General features: G+C 35.2%; 1 protein-coding gene across 1 annotated transcript in view; it reads left to right on the top strand.

Moving 5' to 3' along the window:
- The window catches only part of Rgl (Ral guanine nucleotide dissociation stimulator-like), a 240,729-nt gene extending 216,986 nt beyond the window's left edge, over nt 1–23,743 (top strand). The window contains exon 16 of the mRNA XM_090395825.1: nt 23,341–23,743. Coding sequence (XP_090251951.1) covers nt 23,341–23,501 — 161 coding nt within the window. The 3' untranslated portion in view covers nt 23,502–23,743. The remainder of the gene's footprint in view (nt 1–23,340) is intronic.
- The last annotated feature ends 412 nt before the right edge of the window (nt 23,744–24,155 follow it).

Raw genomic sequence — 24,155 nt, 5'->3', positions numbered from 1 at the left:
GATACTTAAGAGTATAAAATATAATAAAATTACTTTTGGGAGCCATTTACAACATGAAATAACTAGAGATGGGACGGGGGGGGGTGTGCTTAACAGTCAAAACTGTATAACTGAGAGAAGACCTCACAGAGAACTGACCAGGGCTTCCAACCTAATGTTCAATCCTCACCTTCTCATGGTGCTGAACACCAACTACCTGGATGCTGATCAAACGAGGATGGGCTGGCAATTTTGGATTGAGCCAACCAAATTGTATTCTTATTGGCTTAAACCAAAATATAAAGTGATGGTACAACATGACAGAATTTCATGCATGCTGAAGAGTCACCCAGTTAAACAAAGTCCCCCACTGTTTTTGGCAGGGAAACAGGGCGAACAGTGAAAAAAGCCAGTAGCTGACTTTACCAGCGAAAAGTCAGCTACGGGAACAAATCAAAAAATATGCACCAACTCTTCACCTGGTAAAACATTTCAGCTACTTAGGCATGTTTTTAGTGAAGATGGTAAATTAAAGGGCATGCTTAAGGGTCAAAGCTGTATAACTGAGAGGAGACCTCCACATAGCCTTTAAAGGAATGCAGAGAACCGACCAGGGCTTCTGACCTAATGTCCAATCCTCACTTTCTCGTGGTGCTAAATACCTGGATACTGAATGAACGAGAATGGGCTGGCAATTTGCGATTTAGCCGATCAAATTGTATTCTTATTGGTTAAACCAAAATACAAAATGATGGTACAACATGACAAAATTTCATGCTGGCTGGGGCATCGCTTGATTAAACAAGGACCCTGTTGTTTTTGCCTGGGAACCAGGGCGAAAAGCGAAAACTCAGCTACTGGAACAAATCTGAAAACACACCCCCAACTCAACATCACCAGAGTTAAAGATCGGTACTATCAACATAAGAAGCCTGAATGGCAAAGAAATGGAGCTAGCTGAGGAATTAGATAAGTACCAGATCGACATAATAGGGGTGACTGAAACAAAAAAAGACAAAAACTGGTGAGATCTTTCTGAGCAATAAATACAAAATATTATATCAGGCAATTACAATCAAGGAAAAGGAGTAGCCATAGTATTCAACACAAAATATGAGGCTAATCTTCTTCAATGGCAGGCAGTCTCAAGTGGAGTAATGTGGGCAAATATGAGAATGGGTAACTGGACAATGAGACTTATTTGTGCCTATGGTCCCACAGAAGGTTGTACTAAGGTAGAAGTGGAGGAATTTTTTGAGGCTTTCGAAAAAGCAACTGACACAATGAAAAAGGAAAAGTTGGTCCTTGTTGGGGATCTAAATAGCAGAGCAGGAAATGATTGTCAGACATACAAAAATATTTTGGGAAACTTTGGAGAAAAGAGCAAAGCTAATAATAATGGCAAATATCTGTTGGATTTCTGTTCAGAACATGGACTGGTTATTACTAACACCATGTTGCAACATAAAAATGTGCACAAATTCACATGGAGAGAAGAGGCTAGGAATAAGAAAAGTCTCATTGACTGTGTTATTGTTGATAGTAATGTTTTCTCCCTGGTGCAGGACACCAGAGTGTACAGAGGATTTGAAATTGGAAGGGATCACTATTTAGTCTTGAGCAGGATAAAATTGAATTTCATATTGAAAAGAATAACATGTAAGAAAGTTTTAAAGCGAATAAAAGTTGAGTATCTCTTGGATGTGAACTGTAGTCTAAAATACACAAAGATTATTGAAGAAAAAATGAAAGAGTTTGAGAACAGGGACCAAACCTTGGAGATTCAGTGGCAAGCCTTGAAGAAAACCCTGATTGATTCAGCTAGAGAGGCATGTGGTGAAGTTGTCTGCAAGGATAGAAAAAATAGAACTCCATGGTGGACACAGGAAGTTAAAGAGGCAGTGACGGAAAAGAAGAAAGCATATCAAAAGTTCCTGGCAAATAAGTCCGCTTGTGCTCTTAGAGAATACAGAGACAAATGGAAGAAAGCTGAACAAAAGTCATGGGAGGACTTTGACAAGAACATAGAAAATAAATATCAAGAAAGTGGCAAAATATTCTGGAGGTTGTTGAAGAAGCTTAGGAATGGAGGAAAGAGTGCTGTAAAAGGAGTTAGAAATGATAAAGGTGACATGAAAACGGGAGAAAAAGATATCCTTGAAGTATGGAGTAATTACTTTGAAAAACTGCTAAATGAAACAAGCAGTGATGACAGCACAGTGATTAAAAAAAACACTGACCAGGCATTCACAGTCAGGAATACATATCCATACTTGAAGTAGAAAAAAGCCATCAAAGGCTTTGAAATGTGGAAAGGCAGCAGGAGTAGATGATATTTGACCAGAAATGCTGAAGTATCATGGTATAAAATTCTTACAGTGGCTGCACTGCATGGTTCAGAATGCCTGGACAGAGGGATGAATTCCCGATGATTGGAGTAGAGTTCTCATAGTACCCATATATAAAAAAGGGAAATAAAACAATGTGAGAATTTCTGCGGTATATCCCTACTGAGGGTTCCTGGTAAAATATATGCTAGTATACTTGAGAAACGGTTGAGAAGAATTGTGGAAGAAAAGCTTGGGGAAGAACAAACTGAATTCAGGTCAAATAGAGGTTGTCAGGATCAGATTTTCACTTTATGAAAAATAGTTGAGAAATCATTGGAATATAACAAAGATCTGTATTTAAGTTTTAGAGCTCTGAAAGCTATTCAAAATGCTACAGTTATATGGTGTTAATGGGGCAATATATCAAGCAATACTTAGTTTTCATTTGAGTTGTAAATCAGCAGTTAGAATTGAAGGAAGTACATTAAGATGGTTTCGTGTTAAATCTGGTGTCAGACAAGGATGTACATTATTTCCTCTGTTATTCATTTATCTATATGGATCACATTATGAAGGAAAGTGGCATTAAACCTGATATCAAAATTGGAGAAGTTAATATCAGCTCATTACTTGTTAGAAGCATAAAATTATCTATGCAGATAATTTTATTCTTCTAAATAAATCCACTACAAGTCTGCAAGATTCCCTGACTAAATTGAATAACTGTTGTAATAGATATGGCATGAAGATCAGCAATAACAAGTCAAAGACAATTACAACAGTTACTCAATTTAGTCAGGGAATCTTGCAGACTTGTGGTGGATTTATTTAGAAGTATAACATTGTCCGCATAAAGCAAAGAGCTGAGTTTAACATCTCCAATTTTGATATCAGGTTTAATGTCACTTTCCTATATAATGTGATCCATATAGATAATGAATAACAGAAGTGATGATGTACATCCTTGTCTCACACCAGATTTAACACGAAACCATCTTAATGTACTTACTTCAATTCTAACTGCTGATTTAGATCTAACTCAAATGAAGACCAAGTATTGCTTGACATAATTCCCCATTAACACCATATAAATGTAGCATTATGAATAGATTCTCTCTCTTGGCACCTTGTCATATGCCTTTTCCAGATCTACAAAACTTAAATACAGATCTTTGTTATATTCCCATGATTTCTCAACTATTTTTCATAAAGTAAAGATCTGATTCTGACAGTCTCTATTTGGCCTGAATCCAGCTTGTTTTTCACCAAGCTTCCCTTCCACAATCCTTATCGACCATTTCTCAAGTATAGTTGTATAAATCTTACCAGGAAGACTCATTAGGGAAATAGCTCTGTAATTGTCATATTCAGTTTTATTTCCCTTTTTATATATGGGTAGTATGAGAGCTGTACTCCAATCATCTGGGATTCTTCCCTCTGTCCAGGAATTCTGAACTATTTGGTGAAAAACAAGCTGGATTCAGGCCAAATAGAGACTGTCAGAATCAGATCTTCACTTTATGAAAAATAGTTGAGAAATCATGGGAATATAACAAAGATCTGTATTTAAGTTTTGTAGATCTGGAAAAGGCATATGACAAGGTGCCAAGAGAGAGAATGGATATGTATTCCTGTGTTGAGTGTTTTTTACTATATGATAACTGTGCTGTTACTGCTTGTTTCATTTAGCAATTTTTCAGAGTAATTATCCATACATCAAGGATAAACTTTTTCTTCAGTTCACTCTAATTACTTTCACAGCACTCTTTCCTCGGTTGGGGTGTTAAGTGACCATATATGACCTGAGATTAGCTCTGCTAACACATTAGCCGACCAAATTGTATTCTTATTGGTTAAACCAAAATAAAAAATGATGGTACAACATGACAAAATTTCATGCCGGCTGGGGCGTCGCCCGGTTAAACAAGGCCCCCGTTGTTTTCGCCAGGGAACCAGGGCGAACAGCGAAAAGTCAGCTACTGGAACAAATCTGAAAACAAACCCCAACTCAACATCACCAGAGTTAAAGATCGGTACTATCAATGTAAGAAGCCTGAATGGCAAAGAAATGGAGCTAGCTGAGGAATTAGATAAGTACCAGATCGACATAATAGGGGTGACTGAAACAAAAAAGACCAAAACTGGTGAGATCTTTCTGAGCAATAAATACAAAATGTTATATTCAGGCAATGACAATCAAGGAAAAGAAGGAGTAGCCATAGTATTCAACACAAAATACGAGGCTAATCTTCTTGAATGGCAGTCAGTCTCAAGTAGAGTAATGTGGGCAAATATGAGAATGGGGAACTGGACAATGAGACTTATTTGTGCCTATGGTCCCACAGAAGGTTCTACTAAGGTAGAAGTGGAGGAATTTTTTGAGGCTTTAGAAAAAGCAGCTGACACAATGAAAAAGGAAAAGTTGATCCTTGTTGGGGATCTAAATAGTAGAGTAGGAAATGATTGTGAGACATACAAAAATATTTTGGGAAAATTTGGAGAAAAGAGCAAAGCTAATAATAATGGCAAATATCTGTTGGATTTCTGCTCAGGACATGGACTGGTTATTACTAACACCATGTTCCAACATAAAAATGTGCACAAATTCACATGGAGAGAAGAGGCTAGGAATAAGAAAAGTCTCATTGACTATGTTATTGTTGATAGTGATGTTTTCTCCCTGGTGCAGGACACCAGAGTGTACAGAGGATTTGAAATTGGAAGTGATCACTATTTAGTCTTGAGCAGGATAAAATTGAATTTCATGTTGAAAAGAATAACATGTAAGAAAGTTTTAAAGCGAATAAAAGTTGAGCAGCTCTCAGATGTGAACTGTAGACTAAAATACAGAAATATTATTGAAAAGAAAATGAAAGAGTTTGAGAACAGGAATCAAACCTTGGAGATTCAGTGGCAAACTCTGAAGGAAACATTGATTGATTCTGCCAGAGAGGCATGTGGTGAGGTTGTGTGCAAGGATAAAAAAATCAGAACTCCCTGGTGGACACAGGAAGTTAAAGAGGCAGTGAAGGAAAAGAAGAAAGCATATCAAAAGTTCCTGTCAAATAAGTCAGCTTGTGCTCTTAGAGAATATAGAGACAAATGCAAGAATGCTAAACACTGTGTAAAACTAGCTAAGCAAAAGTCATGGGAGGACTTTGGCAAGAATATAGAAAATAAATATCAAGAAGGTAGCAAAATATTCTGGAGGTTGTTGAAGAAGCTTAGGAATGGAGGAAAGAGTGCTGTAAAAGGAATTAGAGATGATAAAGGTGAAATGAAAACAGGAGAAAAAGATATCCTTGAAGTATGGAGTAATTACTTTGAAAAACTGCTAAATGAAACAAGCAGTGAAGACAGCACAGTGATAAAAAACACTGACCAGGCATGCAGTCAGGAATACATATCCATACTTGAAGTAGAAAAAGCCATCAAAGGCTTGAAATGTGGAAAGGCAGCAGGAGTAGATGATATTCGACCAGAAATGCTGAAGTATGGTGGTATAAGAGTCTTACAGTGGCTGCACTGCATAGTTCAGAATGCCTGGACAGAGGGACGAATTCCCGATGATTGGAGTAGAGCTCTCATAGTACCCATATATAAAAAGGGAAATAAAACTGAATGTGAGAATTACAGAGGTATTTCCCTACTGAGTGTTCCTGGCAAGATCTATGCAAGTATACTTGAGAAACGGTTGAGAAGAATTGTGGAAGAAAAGCTTGGTGAAGAACAAGCTGGATTCAGGCCAAATAGAGGCTGTCAGGATCAGATCTTCACTTTACGACAAATAGTCGAGAAAGCATGGGAATATAACAAAGATCTGTATTTAAGTTTTGTCGATTTGGAAAAGGCATATGACAAAGTGCCAAGAGAGAAGCTATTCAATACGCTGCAGTTATATGGTGTCAATGGGGCATTATATCAAGCAATACTTAGTCTTTATTTGAGCTGTGAGTCAGCAGTTAGAATTGAAGGAAGTACAGGAAGATGGTTTAATGTTAAATCTGGTTTGAGACAAGGATGTACATTATCCCCTCTGTTATTCATTATCTATATGGATCATATTATGAAGGAAAGTGGTATTAAACCTGATATCAAAATTGGAGATGTTAATGTCAGCTCTTTGCTTTATGCGGATGATGTTATACTTCTAAATAAATCCGCTACAAGTCTGCAAGATTCTCTGACTAAATTGAATAGCTGTTGTAATAGATATGGTATGAAGGTCAGCAATAAAAAGACAAAGACAATGAAAATAGGCAGAATCATTGAAAATGTCAACTGTGTTGTGAATGGAGAACCTGTGGAACAAGTAAAACATTTCAGCTACTTAGGCACAATTTTTACTGAAGATGGTAAACTAAATATAGAAATAGACAACAGAATCAGCAAAGCTGGTATCGTGGGAAGTCAATTGAATAAATTCATATGGAATAAGAAAGAAATTAGTCGGAACACTAAATTAGCTGTATACAAGACTGTGTTCAAACCAATTTTAACTTATGGATCTGAGAGCTGGGTCAGAAGTAAAACACTTGACCAAAGACTAGAGACCGCAGATATGAGAGTCCTGAGAAAGATTAGAGGCGTGAACAGATGGCATCAATGGCAATATCATATTAAAAATGAGGATATTAGGAAAGAACTTGACATTGTCAGCATCCAGGAATGCGTTAGCAGAGCTAATCTCAGATGGTATGGTCACTTAAATAGAATGGGAGAGGAAAGATTAGCAAAACAAGTGTTCTCTGCCAGGTTGGCAGGAAAACGACCCAGAGGAAGACCAAGATATAGGTGGATTGATACGGTACAAAGTGCCTTAGACGATAGAAATATAAGATCTGATAATGTTGGAGTCTTGACAAGTAACAGACTGATTTGGAGGAAAATTGTAGATAGGAAGTTAGTAATGATGTAATTTTTTCATGTAGTACTGTCATATCCTGTACACCCCTTGAGGGTACATGGCAGGAATTTGATGATGATGATGATGATGATGAACACATTCCTGGATGCTAACAATATTAAGTTCTTTCCTAATATCCTTTTTTAATATGATATTGCCACTGATGCCGTCTGTTCATCCCTCTCATATCTGTAGTCTCTAGTCAAAAGTTTTATTTCTAATCCAGCTCTCAGATCCATAAGTTAAAATTGGTTTCAACACTGTGTTGTATACAGCTAATTTAGTGTTTTGACTAATTTCTCTCATATTCCATATAAATTTATTCAGTTGACTTCCTGCCATATACCTTCAGAGGGTGCACAGGATATGATAGCACTACATGAAAAATTTACATCATTACTAACTTCCTATCTACAATTTTCCTCCAAATCAGTCTGTTACTTGACAAGACTCCAGCATTATCACATCTTATATTTCTATCGTCTACGGCACTTTGTACCATATCAATCCACCTATATCTTGGTCTTCCTCTGAGTCCTTTTCCTGCTAACCTGGCAAAGAACACTTGTTTTGGTAATCTTTTCTCGCCCGTTCTGTTTAAGTGACCATACCACATGAGATTAGTTCTGCTAACACATTCCTCGATGCTGACAATGTCAAGTTCTTTCCTAATATCCTCATTTTTAATATGATATTGCCATTGATGCCATCTGTTCACGCTTATAATCTTTCTCAGGACTCTCATATCTGCGGTCTCTAGTCTTTGGTCACGTGTTTTACTTCTGACCCAGCACTCGGATCCATAAGTTAAAACTGGTTTGAATACTGTCTTGTATACAGCTAATTTAGTGTTCTGACTAATTTCTCTCTTATTCCATATGAATTTATTCGTTTGACTTCCTACCATACCAGGTTTGTTGATTCTGTTGTCTATTTCTATATTTAATTTACCATCTTCACTAAAAATCGTGCCAAAGTAGCTTAAATGTTTTACTTGTTCCACAGGTTCTCCATTCACAACACAGTTGACATTTTCAACGATTCCGCTATTTTCATTGTCTTTGTCTTTTTATTGCTGACCTTCATACCATATCTATTACAACAGTTATTCAGTTTAGTCAGAGAATCTTGCAGCCTTTTAGCAGATTTATTTAGAAGTATAACATTGTCTGCATAAAGCAAAGAGCTGATATTAACATCTCAAATTTTAATATGTTTAATTCCACTTTCCTTCATAATGTGATTCATATAGATAATGAATAAACAGAGGGGATAATGTACATCCTTGTCGCACACCAGATTTAACATTAAACCATCTTCCTGTACATCCTTCAATTCTAACTGCCGACTTACAACTCAAATACAGACTAAATATTGCTTGATATAATGCCCCATTGACACCATATAACTGTAGCGTATTGAATAGTTTTTCTCTTGGCACCTTGTCATATGCCTTTTCCAGATCGACAAAACTTAAATACAGATCTTTGTTATATTTTTATGCTTTCTCAACTATTTGTCGTAAAGTGAAAATCTTATCCTGACAGCCTCTATTTGGCCTGAATCCAGCTTGTTCTTTACCAAGCTTTTCTTCCAGAATTCTTCTCAACCTTTCCTCAAGTATACTTGCATATATTTTACCAGGAACACTCAGTAGGGATATACCGCTGTAATTCTCACATTCAGTTTTATTTCCCTTTTTATATATGAGTACTATGAGAGCTCTACTCCACTCATCGGGAATTCGTCCCCCCGTCCAGGCATTTTGAACTATGCAGTGCAGCCACTGTAAGATTTTTATACCACGATACTTCAGCATTTCTGGTCGAACATCATCTACTCATGCTGCCTTTCCACATTTCAAGCCTTTGATGGCTTTTTCTACTTCAAGTATGGATATGTATTCCTGACTGCATGCATGGTCAGTGTTTTTTTATCACTGTGCTGTCATCACTGCTTGTTTCATTTAGCAGTTTTTCAAAGTAATTACTCCATACTTCAAGGATATCTGTTTCTCCCGTTTTCAAGTCATCTTTATCATTTCTAACTCCTTTTACAGCACTCTTTCCTCCATTCCTAAGCTTCTTCAACAACCTCCAGAATATTTTGCCACTTTCTTGATATTTATTTTCTATGTTCTTGTCAAAGTCCTCCCATGACTTTTGTTTAGCTAGTTTTACACACTGTTTAGCTTTCTTACATTTGTCTCTGCATTCTCTATGAGCACAAGCTGACTTATTTGCCAGGAACGTTCGGTATGCTTTCTTCTTTTCCTTCACTGCCTCTTTAAATTCCTGTGTCTTCCATGGAGTTCTAATTTTTCTATCCTTGCAAACAACTTCACCACATGCCTTTCTAGCTGAATCAATCAGGGTTTTCTTCAAGGCTTGCTACTGAATCTCCAAGGCTTGGTTCCTGTTCTCAAACTCTTTCATTTTTTCTTTAATAATCTTTGCGTATTTTAGTCTACAGTTCACATCTAAGACATGCTCAACTTTTATTTGCTTTAAAACTTTCTTACATGTTATTCTTTTCAATATGAAATTCAATTTTATCCTTAAGACTAAATAGCGATCCCTTCCAATTTCAAATCCTCTGTACACTCTGGTGTCCTGCACCAGGGAGAAAACATCACTATCAACAATAACATAGTCAATGAGACTTTTCTTATTCCTTGCCTCTTCTCTCCATCTGAATTTCTGCACATTTTTATGTTGCAACATGGTGTTAGTAATAACCAATCTATGTCCTGAGCAGAAATCCAACAGATATTTGCCATTATTATTAGCTTTGTTCTTTTCTCCAAAGTTTCCCAAAATATTTTTGTATGTCTGACAATGATTTCCTGCTCTGCTATTTAGATCTCCAACAATGACCAACTTTTCCTTTTTCATTGTGTTAGTTGCTTTTTCTAAAGCCTCAAAAAACTCCTCCACTTCTACCTTCTGTCTGCATAGTCACAAATAAGTCTCATTGTCCAGTTACCCATTCTCATATGAAATTATACAGTTATACAGCTTGAACCTTAAGCATCCCCCCATCTCTAGTTATTTCATGTTCTAAATGGCTCCCAAAAGTAATTTTATTATATTTTATACTCTTAAGTATCCCACCTCCTTGCATTTCCTTTTTTTTTTTATTATTGACTGGTATAAGAAGTCACTGCATATTAGAAGCTGAAAGCTATTTTATAATACTATGTAACCTAATCTTTTAACCTGTTCGGAGCTCCTTTTCTTGCAGCTTTCCTGCATTCGGCAACAGAGTTCAGGAGTTCCTCAGATATATATAGAAATCACTAATTTATTTTTCTTTTAAAAATATGAATATGACTATTGATTTTTTATGGTCATAAAACAAAAATTAGTTAGAATTTAGAAATTAAGGCTCTTACACATTTGTTATGAAAATAATAATTAAAAAATCCTGTCTGCAGTCATGTGTTGTTTGGGAGGGTAGGATAGAAGATTTTACTTAATGTGTTTGGTGAACAGGTTTTGAAAATACAGACATTACGTTATGTGATTATGGTTTTAATTATAATAAAATATAGTTACAAAGGTGACATGACCTTAACATGGAATAGAATGTAAAATCTAGACTACCAAAGATTTTTTCACATTCAGTAGTGGTGTATTAACTTTATCACTAAATGAAAAGTTGCTGAGTAGCTGAAGAGGATATAACTGAAACATATTTTATACTAGCATTTTGCTTCTCTTGCCCTTGTATCCAGGGATGGAAGCTTTGCAGAGCACAAAACAAGGAGAATGTCCCACAAATTCTTTTTTTTTTTCCCCATTTTATTCATGATCATCCCCTGGGATTTCTTTGTATGTTTACCAGAGTTTGTGACATGTCCACCTCAGCTGTACAAACCTTATTTGAGCTTCTCTCAACTTTCTTGCAAGTGCTTGGCCCCTTAGGGACAAAGCCCTTGCAAATGATAGTTTAATTTCTTGTTTTTTCTTTCTGGTGATCTTTCTTCAGTAATGCATTTCCACAACTCTTCTTTTGGACATATCACTGTCCCCAAGTATTTGGAACTTCACATCTTGTTTGAATTACTTGCTTTTTCTGTCATCATTATTGTAATGGTTTTCATTTGATTAATACTTACTTTCATCCCTCTATTACAGGCATTAAAATTATATTGAAAATTGAAGTATTTAACTGTATTAATTTTTTTTAATTTATTTTTTTATGATAAGGGACTTGCATTACATGCTGTCTGTGTGTATATATGACTCATGAATATAAACAAGGAAGTAATATAAACAAATTATAAGTAATCCATTTCTACATGAAATTTTTAATATATAGTAATCTGCTATTTATCTGACCTTCAAAACATTGACCTTGCATGTCAACCACCTCTGGATAGCATCATATCATTGTACTTCAGTTATCCAACCCTTCAATTATTTGAACCTGCCTTTCTGATAGCTGAAGGGTCAGATAAATGGTAGGTTACTGTATATGAAATTTATTTTCCGAAAAATTTCCTTATTTGAAATGACTTAAAGAGTATCGGACAATAATTTCTTCTCTCATGAAGTAATACAAATGCTGATTTGTGCCTCATATCCTTGGTTGGATTATTGATTTAAGCATTTGCACTGAATGCATCACCGAAACAACTGTAGTTGGTATTGAAACGTTCTTTTCCCATTCCACTTCGAATTCTTTTCTCTGTGGTTCTCTAAAACATCTTCCAGGGCAGTGTGCAGTAGAAATAAGCATATGCATTTGGCTTTCATTGAAATTTTCCATATTGATTTTCTGTTTATACCAAAGTTCAAACTAGTTTGAAGCATATTATTAGGTGTAAACTAACAAGTTTTGTCCTTTATTGCAGTCTTGTCATGGGGAGCCAGACCCAGGAAGATACTAATGCAAAAGTCATATTTTCCATGTTTTCCTTTATACAAGCAAAAGAAAACATAGATTGTCTATTGACTTCACATCATTTGCCTCAGTATCCCGTAATGTGCAAACATTATGGGAAATGCCACTACCCATACTGGTTTTGACCATTAATCTTGTCAGTCTGAGCCAGCCCCAGGAAGAGACCCATGTGCAAGTAGTACAAGTAGTAAAAAAATGTATCATCTTATTAAAAATACTCTGAATCAAATATGTTTACTGAAATTTTTTTTGTCATGTGTTTCAGAGAGCAAATAATGAGGGGATAACCACAGAAATTTTGGAAACCTAAGAAGAAAAGAGCTGCAAAAAATACAGGTTGGAAATAAAAGTAAAAATGTACGAAGAACCCAATTTTTTATAATATAAATAAAATTATAAAAGAATTAACAAAAACACCCATAAACAGACCAATAAAAATTAAAGACAAAAAGTAATATTGAAACTAGAACAATTCAAGAGATAAAGTTGGAAAGAATACCACCAACACTTTTCTGGAGAGAAGAAGACTGGAAGAACACAAAGGAAGAGACATAAAGAGGGGAAAAAAATGCACCATTTATAATAAAAGAAGAAATTCTGAATACAATAAACCAAATGGGTTTGTCTAAATCACCTGGCTATGATGAACTTTCTACTGAACTGTAAAAATGCCTGAACTTTTCACAAATACTATTTACTGGTGAAATTCCAGATGACTGGAAGACAGGCATTGTAATACCAATTAAAAAAATAAATAAAATTGGTATTAAAAAAAAGAAAAAAGTTATCTTTACATACATCGGAAAAGCATAAAGGTTTCTAATTCAGTGGCCGATATGTGTAGATGGCAAATATTTCTTCACAGGGGATTAAAGTTTTCACCTAATGGATGAGAAAAAATGGTTACAAAGTAAATTATATTTGATAAATTATATTCTTCTTTTATGCTTTACCAGTAGTTTAGTTATGAAGATATTTCATGTGCAAACTTTTTTTTTGCTTACACTTGGACTGAGGATTAAAGAGGAATATAATTTCTTGTCAAGTATAATTAAAAAGTACATTGACAAATAGGAATGAGGTTTTTGTGCCACTGTATAAAGCATTAGTCGGACCAGACATGGACAGTTGTGATTATTTTTATGTAGTTCCCACCCATGACAGGCATTTATGAAAATCTCTAGTCCATTCTACCATGGATGGATTGAGGATTTCTTTTTTAATTTTATTAATAAAATGTATTTCAATAATAAAATTATTAAAAAATCATCAATTATTGAGGATTTTGTATTAATTTTATATATTTTTATTTATTTTTTTATTTTAGTCTTGAATGCTATGAAGACCAAACATGGAACTTTTTCAAGCCACTTCAGGCCTCTAATAAGTGAGGGTGGTCTCACATGGGACAAAGAAATATGTCTCTCATATAAATTCGCCTCATATTTGGTCACCTAATTTTTATTGCGATGTTGAAACATTGGAGCAGATCCACAAACAAGTGAGCAAGGCAATTACAGAAGGATTCTGAAATGTTGCTTATGGACAGAGGTTGAAGAAATGTAATTTGGAGATTTTAAGGTAGAGATTTTGTCAGCACAGAGAGTAAAAGGTGAGAGGGGGAAGAACTAGAGACTATCCCTGGAAGTGATGAAGTGAAAGAGTCGTTGCTGTAATGCATTCTGTATTTCTATTACCCTGCTTTGTCTTCATTCTCTTTACTTAATATTTGTGAATATGGTCAGCTGCCTTAACTATCAATGGCCACCATTTATTTATTTCTATTACATCCTATATCCTTATATTCTACAGTCAAACAAATTTATTTGTTTTACGACTGCGCCAGTTAGACTATATATTGAGTGAGAGATTATAAGATTTTAAACTGAAGAAGAAGCAGATATTAATCTTATCTTAAATTAGTTGTGGCTTAATTATTGATCACAATAGGTTATAGCAAGTTTCTGGAATGTGATTAATTTTTGGTCTGGTTAACTGTTAACTAAAAAGTTGTACTAAGCTTTATTTATTATTATTATTTCTTTTTCTCTCTCTCTCACACACACACAGTTGCAGATCCTATAACAAATTGACAGTATGTGTGGTCGAGGGTAGAAAGGGAGAGTAGGAATCTGAGAGAAAGTTGTAATTTGGAGAATATTTCATAGGCAATGCTGATCCAGAGTACAGAGATACATGAAATGAAAGATGAGCAGAAGTAGCAGGTTTGGAGAGTTATGAGTTGAACTGTAAATAGATTTTTGGCATTTGTTACTTGTGTTATTGTAGTGTAAGCAGAAGTGGGAGGAAAGGTAAGTACCATTTCTGCTAAACAGAAGTTGTGAAAGTATGTGTAGAAAAAAAAACATAAAAATGAGGCTCCATTAGCCAGTGTAGGAAAGAGTGAGAGAGAGGTGTAGTCAACCAAGTTGCACTTTGAAACAGCATCAAGTTTATTAAGAGTAGTGCTTGCTACATGACTCCATTTCTGAGTACTATTGTAAAGTTGGGCAGATTTAGAATCTATACGAGTTAGTAGCTGTTGCATCTGACACCCCCTCCAATTTGCCAACACACTTGATCTTCTACTAACAAGCTCCACTTCCAAGAATACTGTGGATGTCAGTTCTTGTCTTGGTAACTCTGATCACAACCTTGTACATTTTTTTTTGCCACAGAACAACCTTCACCCATCAGTTTTCAGTCTTGTGTACATTGTCACTAGAAGGGTGCCAAATGGGATGACCTCTGTGACTTCCATTCCTCCTTCCCATAGTAAAAAATACTGCTTCAGTACTTCTGATCCAAATACCTGCTCAGACCTACTTACCATCTGGTGTTACAGCCTGTTGTGAGCCTTAGCCTCCACAATCTTCTGTCCTTGACTCTTTCCTAGCCTTTCTCTTTCATAGTAGTCAAGTCTTATGTTATCAATCAATCTTAATTTTGGTCATCCTTTTTTCCTTGTTGCATATATCTTATCTCTCAGCATACGGAAGTCTTCCATTCTCTCTACATGACCTAACCATTGCAATCTTTTTGCTTTTATGAACCTAACAATATCTTCTTCATTTAGTATCTGACTAATTCCTTTGTTGTACTGTATTCTCCATATACTGTTTTCTTCAACAGGTCCATAAATTCTTATCTTCCTTTCAAATTTCCTCAAAGTGTCTTGGTCTTTTTCACTAAGAGTCCAGCTTCACTTCCGTATGTAACCACAGGTCTAGTGAGCATTTTATATATAAGTATTTCTGCTTATTAGCTTACTTTTAATCATGCTCATATTTGCATAGTATGCTTTATTACCAGCTTGAATACGTTCTTTAATTGCTATGGTTGATCATGCCTCAATCTCAACAATATCTCCCAGATACTTAAATCTGGTCATCCCTTCAAACATTTTCTAACTTGTAGATTCTGTGGTTTTCTTATTTCTGAAGTTGATATCACCATATATTTACTTTTATTTACATTGATCTTTAATCCCATATCATTAGTTTTTCTTTTCAGTTCATTATACACCTCAGTTAACCATTTCTTAGTCCTTGACATGATGACTATATCATAAGCACATAAGACTGGATTTATTAAACATTGTCCCTCTTTTATCTAAATCATTAATTGCATAATGTAAAGCTATGATAAATAATATTGTTTGATAGTGCATCTCCTTGTTTTTACACCTTTATTAAATTCAAAGGGGGTCACTAAATTTATTATCTATTTTAACTTTTGTGTTAAAATAATGATGATTACTAATATGATTAATTTCGGTGGTATCTCTAATTCTTTCATAGCCTTTTGTAGATCTATTGCATCTTCAAAACATTTTTCCATCATCTGTCTAATGATGAAAAGTTGATCAATAGTACTTCTGTTTGAACTAAATCCATATTGATATTCTCCTGTTTTCTTTAAGTCTGTCATTTATTATGGATGTAAGAATTTTATAAACTACACTAAGTAACATAATTACTACAGTCGAATTTATCTCTTTTTTATAAATAGGACAGATTATGCCAACATTCCAGCGGTCTGGCATTTCTTCCTCGGACCAGACTGTCGAAAACATATCCTGTAGACCAAACATATTGAATTTCCTCTGTGTTTCAGTAATTCTGCAACTAGATTATCTTCTCCCAGTGCTTTATTATTTCTCATTTTTTGTAATTTTAGCTTCAATTTCACTGGTTGTTGGTGATTTTATAGGGTATTCTCTTCTACATCAGTGTCCTTTCTTGTTTCTAATTGAATATTTTCTCCATTTTCTTCTTTATTTAATAAATCCTTAAAATACTACCCATCTCTCTACTATTTTCTTTTCCTCTCCTAAAAAATTTCCTTTCTTATCATCCACAAGTTCTTGGTTGAAATTCTGTTTTCATTTTTTGGATGGCAGCATAAAATTTTCCACTTTCATTTTGAGTATTAAGTTGTTCTATTTCTTTTATTTGTTTCTAGTATATTATTTGCTTTTCTTCTAATTCATTATAGCTCTCCCAATTACTTCTAGTATTTAGCTGCATCATTTGTGCTCTGGCTCTATTCTTCTCTTTTATAGCTGCATCACATTCTTAATCAGACCATTCTTTAATCATATTTTCTACTCTATTCTGTTTTCCATCAACACTATTAAATCTATGAGCTGTGTTATTTTCAATTTTAGTTAATTTGGTTTTCAAGTTCTGATATCTTTTTTTCTTAGCTTCCTTTACATAATTATTAAGTTTATCTATGTCCCATAACCCAGCCTTCCTTTTCGTCATTTTTATCATATTTGATAATCTTTCTCTTATAATCATTTTCACTAAATAATGATCACTGTCACAATTAGGGCCTTTACAGCTCTTGACATCAATGACAGAGGAGAAGTAACGTCTCGAGACTAAAAAATGATCCATCTGTTTACATCGTTCATGCCTGGTACCCCTCCAAGTTCTCAGATGGATTCCTTTATGTGCGAATGATGTGCTTTTTATGAACAATTGGTTTCTGATTGCAAATTGCATCAATAAATTGCCATTTTCATTGTTTTTATCATGTAATATAAATATTCCTGCCACTTGCTTTTGATTTTCTTCTTTCCCAATCGTTGTGTTAAAGTCTCCCATGACTAATAGAATATCATACTTTTGTGATATTCTATTAGTCATGGAATTAGAGATTACAGCAAACTTCGCCAAGTTGTCATAAAATCTATCTTTATCAATTTCTTCTTTCTCCTTAGTTGATGCATGAGCTGAAATAACAGTAATGTTTCTAAATTTTCCTTTTAGTCTTATTTTACATATTCTGTCATTAATAGCTTTATATTCTAACGTACTTTTACATATTTCCTTGCTTAATATAAAGCCAGTACATGGCTGACCAGTTCATTCATTGGGACCACTATAAATAATACTATGTTGTTTATCAATTCTCCCTTGTCCTTGCCATTGCATTTCTTGTAGTGCAATGAGATCTATTTTATATTTCATTAGCAACTGCATTCATCTTTCCTATTTGTTTCATTGTCCTTACATTCCATGTTGCCATTTTGATATCTCTTCTTATTTTATTCTTATTTCGTAATCCAGTCATATCCTTTTTCCCATTCCAGGTTGATTGCTATTGAGTGCTATTCCAAGGTTTTGTAGCATAAAATTTTTTTATGTGATTGGGTTGCTAGTCCAGTGCGCAAACCTCCTCCTTTATCTAGGCTTGAGAATGGCTGAAGTAATCTGCTTGTTCCCGTATATAGGGAGTAGGCAAGGCCATTTAGCCCTGTTTAACTTTTCGAAACTGAGTGGGCAGTTCAATCTCCACTAGTAGCCAATCAGAGATAGCTGTCCCAAGGCCATCACTAATTAATTGGTATGCAGTGAAGGCGGTGGCTAGCAAGTGCCACAATCCACAGACCTAATATCTGAAATCATCCTGAGAAGAATGAAGGCTTTCATCCCTTATCCCACTCCAAATTTCCAGCCACCATTCAAGCCTTAGTTCTTAAAAAAGTACCAAAAGTATCAACTCAGTATAAAAAAAAAAAAAAAACTGCATACCACGAATGGCTTAAGACCAAAACTCAAGCGTCTCACTCTGCCTATACTACAGCTCATAACAGCTGTTAAAAAAAATAATCACCAAATCCAAATCAGACTTTGAAAGGGTCAAATGTTGCAAACTTGCCTCTCTTGGGGGTGAGTTTGCAACATTTGGAGGACCAGAAGGAGCAACTGTCCAAATTGCAGTTGCTTCTCCTGTCCCTTGTCAATGCCATTGGATGCAATTTTTGTCCACTCAGGTTTCTACTACTCTCACGTCTGGGTGGTACTGTAGTTACTTCACCTAAAGACAAGGCTGACTTACTGGCATCACTCTTTTCTGGCAATTCTTGCATTGATGACATGGGCAAAGTTCCCTTCATTCCACCAAGAACTACTCTCTTCATGTCTGCCAGAAAGAAATCTGAAGAATCCTTAATAACATGAACACAAACAAGACATCTGGTCCTCATGGTTTCCCACCTATTGTGTTAAAAACTTGTGCCCCAGAACTAACACTTATCCTGTATTGCCTCTTCAATCTATCCTATTCAACTAGCATCTACCTTACAGCATGGAAATAGGCCCACCTCCATCCCCAAGAAAGGTGATAAAAGTCAACCAACCAGCTACCATCCATTTGCTCTCACTTTTATTCTTTCTAAAATTATGGAGCAGGTTATCAACAACCAACTCTTGAACCACCTAGAGACATACCAACTAATCAGTGACCAGCATTACGGATTCCACCACTTGTAATCTACAGCTGATCTTCGTGCTTTCACCATTCATATATAACTCAGGCCATGGAAAAATTTGGAGAAACTCACATGGTTGTCCTCTACATTTCAAAGGCATTTGATTAGTTTTGCATAGGGGCCTGCTGAGCAAATTGCCATCCTATGAGCTGCCTTCCACACTCTGCAACTACATCACCAACTTTCTCACTGGTTGTTCACTATGTGTCATGGTGGATGGTTTCCTCTCCTTAGATCCCCACCAATGCAGGAGTAGTTCAGGATTCTATTCTTTCACCAACTCTCTTCCTCTTGTGAAGTTATCAAAATATCTAATATGTGTAATTAATTGTTATTAGGCTTTTGTTGTGTAAAACTTGTCATACCTGTACCCCCAATGATGTAAGTCTTATGACTTACAGAACTTGTCACATTTTAATTACTTTTATTAAACTCTTTATTTACATCATAATATGGTCTCGATACCGAAAACTTCCTTAGTACTGCTAAACCACAGAAACTTACATTTGCAGACAGTACACTTCATTTTATCTTTTCATTTGACAAACCTTGTAGTGCTCAAGATTCCTCGATCCACCACCACAAGTGGCCTGAACTTCAATTTCCTGGCTATATCCCAATGGGCAAGGACAACCTTGTAGACTTCAATGCCATCAAAACGTATTCCTGTCTGATCCCTCCCCTTATCCTCAGTAATACTGAGATATCCAAACACAATCAGATTTCCCTTCTTGGACTGACCTACACCTTTGATCTTTCCTGGCATAAACACATTTCAACTATAACTTCTGCAGTTGCCAAAAATACTTGTGCTTTTTCCCACAAGATGCTGTTTCACACTCTCACAGCTGCTAACTCTATACAAATCCATAATCCACCCAATCATGGCATATTGCTCCCATATTTCCGATGGTGCACCAAAATTTATTCTCTCCAGAAGAGAGCAGCCCCCTCTTATTTTAAATTCTTAAAACAAGAGCCACTGTTAACTAATATCCTTTTACAGTCTATCCTGAAACTCATCAAACCAACTTCACTACCTTCTCTTTCATTCTATCTGTTTCTGTTCTTTGGAAAGCCTCTCCCCACTCTGCCTTGCCCAAAGAATGCAAACCGATTGTTCAGACAAGCTTTTTCTTCTTATCCTCTTGCCCATTCATGGCGCTAATCTGCTATAGGTCAGATTAGAAAATGGAAAAAAATAAGTCATTTATTTATACTGTAGTATTGGGATGTTTGCATCCCAAGCTTCAAATTACCTTGTTGGAGGAGGAGTAGAAGCTCTTCAACCTTATTATTACATGAGGAAATCTAAGGACTCATTGTGGGAGGGCACACCATTCCAGTGGCTGAGTGAAGGATGTTCTACTTAAAATAAAACTTATATAAGATAGTACGCTTGGAAGAACTGGTTAAGAAAAGTTCTAGAATGTGGAGAGAATTGTATGTTTTATTGTTAGATGAAAAGATTTCTTTAGACCATTACGACCAGCCTGGTTGGCCGGGTGGTTAGTGTATCCGCTCTCCAGCCAAAAGGCTGCGGGTTCGAATCCTGCCGTGGGCATGGATGTTTGTGATTGTCAGTGAAAATACTGGTGGTGGTAGATGGCGTTGGTGTGGATGATGAAGGTAGTTGTGTTTGGTGGAGACAGAGAGTTGTAGTGTAGAGCAGATGCCCTCTCTCAATGAGTCTTTGGACTCCCTGGAGGTGTTATGTAATAATAATTACTTGTAGAAAATGCTTTTTTTCTGCAAGAATCAACAGTAGAATCGGGAAAATTACTTTACTTTTTTGGGTATTTTATTACATAAACTCCAGTTTCAAACATCACATGAATGATAGATGATGGGGTCAGGTATCGTCTAACAAGAAATACATTGCCAGTTCATATTCAAAGAGTGCTCTATCCAGTCTCCATACCAAAATGCAGCTTCAGTAACTATGTGACAGCTGGCCTGTGAACTAATTTCCTGCTTTATCCTTGAAAATGGACAAAGTCTTTGCATCTCTATAATAGGTTTACTCATATGGTATCACTCGCACTTCATTTTGAAGAGTGGGCTGGAATCCCTATTCTGGGGACCAAGAATGTCATCAGCCACTTCAAACCTCTGATAAGCAAGGTGGTGTTTTCACTGGACAGTGAAGGCACAAGGACTACCAAGGACCTACTGCTGTTTAATTATCATTTTCTCCAACTAGGAAACTATTCTTCATCAGTATCCATACTAACTGGAAATACCATAGTCACCTTCAGTTGAATGAAACTCACTATGGATTATACTTGCATGATATTTTTATTATTAAGCACAGAATTTTTGCCAAAGTATAAAGGTCATTTCAGTATGATTTTCAAATGGAAGACAACAATGAAAACATGTGAGCTACAATCAGAGTGGCATAGTCTAGAATAGAATACATTGAAGTCCTACATCAAGAGTGTTAATTAAAAAATAAAAATATTCTGCCTATGGAATATGTGGAGAAGTACTATTTCCCATAAGAAGGATAATTTTAGTCTATCACTTCTGATCAAATTTGGACAGTATAGTAAGATTTCATAACTTGCTTTATATATATATGTTCCATAAGATAGCTATGTGAAGGACCTAAATCTTTCTCCAAAGGAATCAGTGTTTGGTTAGAGATGGCATGTTCTGCAAGTCCAGAATTTTCAGGGTCATGGAATTTAATGTAATCGAGATGTCCATCATAATGTATGGTTGCAAATCGACCAGTTTGATCAAAATATAACCCATAAAAAGGTGAGAGCTTATAATAAATTAAAGACTTAATTTTGTATGTTAGTCAAGTAAATAATAGTTTAATATCCAACATGTTTCACTGACTAATATCTGTCGGATATTAAACTATTATTTACTTGACTAACATACAGAATTAAGTCTTTAATTTATTAATACTAGTGGTCAAGAAAAAGGTCATAATAATGTGAGAGCTTATCTTTTGTAGAGATTAAAAAAGCAGAAATCTTGTAAATAGGATGAAAGAACACCTGAAGGCTAATGGATCTATTTGGCTATTCCTTCAGAGATGCCATTAATATAAGGAATGTTGTGACACAGTGGACTACCTCGTGGAGGCAGCTGACAAGAAATTCCTATAGTTATTAATGATTTTGTTGACATAAGACTAAGTAAAGCCATTAGCAATGAAGATGGACTTATGTAATTTATTTTCTGAAATAGCAGTACTTCAGTAGATCACAAAGAGTGAACTCGATATGCCATACTTATGATAATGTGAAAGAGCATGAACATAGTCTGTTATGGATTTTCTTTCTAAAAATTGGAGAAGTGAAGACTATCAGGTGGTTGATAAGGAGGAGATCTAAAAGGCAATCCAGTTATCTTCTATCTCTAGAGTGAACTCTAGAGATAAAAGGTGGATTCTTTTGGTCTTAGTGACAAACACTTGAAGTTCAGTAAGGGAACCATGCCAAACCACAAGGATATCTACATGTTTGTGAGAGAGATCTGTTGGCCTACCTCCACCATCCCAGAGTATCAAATTCTTTGCCAGTGTGGGTTATTATATTTTGGCCAAACTGTTAGATTGGCAGCTATACATCATGATTATATTAAATTCCATGAACCTTGAACAGTCAGACCATGCTCTCTTATATATAAAGAAAGTTGTGAACTTTATTATACTGTCTGAATCTGAATAGAAGTGATGGATTAAAATATCCTCATTATGGGAAATAGTACTTTTTTTACACAATCCATAGGTAATTTTTTATTTTTAATTAATAGTCTCTTGTTTAAAGTTATATAATGTAGGACCTTAATGTATTTTAGACCATGTCACTCTATATCATGTGTGTGACTTGCTTGTTTTCATTGTTGGGTCTTCCAGTTTGTTTTACTTATTAAATTTAAAAACCATACTTAAGATCATCGTGATACTTGAGCAAATATTCTGTGCTTAATAAAAGTATTACATAAGTATAATCTATATTGATTTAGTCCCCTTTAATAGAAATGGGCCATACCTTCACTAGGAGAGCCCATTTATTGCACTTCATTGGCTTTAGAATCCAAAAGTCGGTTATACTGAATTCAGGTCTCCAGTAAGAAAAATCAGTAGTGTTGTATCAGATAAAGAAAATCATCAAGATTGGTATTTCTGCCAGGTAAGTGGCATTATTTTTTTGCCAAGGGCTCCATTTTGTGGAAATAGATTACACTCACTATAGCAAACTCATTAAAAAAAGAAAACGGGCTGTAGTGGAAATTTTGTTTTAATTGAAGTTCTTTTAGATACTAAAGATTTGACATTGATTGGATTTCTTTACTGGTGCTTGCTATATTGGCTTTGTTTTTTAAGGAAATAAGATTAAATTTCATTCTATTTTATACTACTAATAATAATTTTTATAAATAACTGTATTATTTTGAATATTTCTTTGCAGAAATTGTATTTCCCTCTTCTGCTAATGTTTATTATGCTATCAACACATCATATGACTTAAATTTTGTACTGCGACAGCAACACAAAGAAGAAGATTCTTTAAAGCATAAAAAAAAGAATAAACCAAAACTTGTAAGGCGGCTGCTGACTACAGTTAGCTGAGAATTTTTCTTTCTTTAAATACAAGTGGAATTAATGTCTGTATTAAGATCCGTTTTAATATATAACTTATATGTAATATCTCATGAATCAGACAGACAGTGTAATCTATGCTGTACAGAAGTTTTGTATTTATCTGTATTTTGATATTGTACACAAAGTGCTACTTTCTGTAAATACTTTTGTATAGTTATGAAAAATTAATATTTTATATGAAAGTTTTAGTAAAGTTTTTTTATATCTGAGATTGTTGTCAGGTATGTTATCCTTAATGATTATAAAGAGAAAGCATAGTAAAGGGTTAATTTCCTGTATCCTATCATAAGGATTGAGTCATAAAATATCACACAAGACTTTTAATTGCTGTTGAATTTGGAGGGGGGGGGGCTGGTTTTCTAATTTAATTAATTCATTCTGCATAAGCCGAAAGTTATAGAAACCATGACAGTTTCATAAGTTGACCTGGAGCTTATGAGAATATAATCCTTAGCTTGCACTACTTATGACGTGACAGCTGTTTTGAACTGGTTGTATCTCTTCAGAGACCAAATAGAAACCTTAAGAGAGCAAAAACTCTTGTTCAGTACTAAGGAAATTGAAATGTTAGAAATCTATTTTTCATAAGTGAACTCTCGGTCGGTGATTAAAAGTAATTAC

Source organism: Typopeltis vanoorti, chromosome 1, assembly GCF_054136105.1.
Source record: "Typopeltis vanoorti isolate ZY-2024b chromosome 1, IOZ_Tvanoo_1.0, whole genome shotgun sequence".
NCBI classification, from domain to species: Eukaryota; Metazoa; Arthropoda; class Arachnida; order Uropygi; family Thelyphonidae; genus Typopeltis; species Typopeltis vanoorti.
Note: the sequence above shows the minus strand (reverse complement) of the source record. Positions and strands in the feature narration are given on the sequence as shown.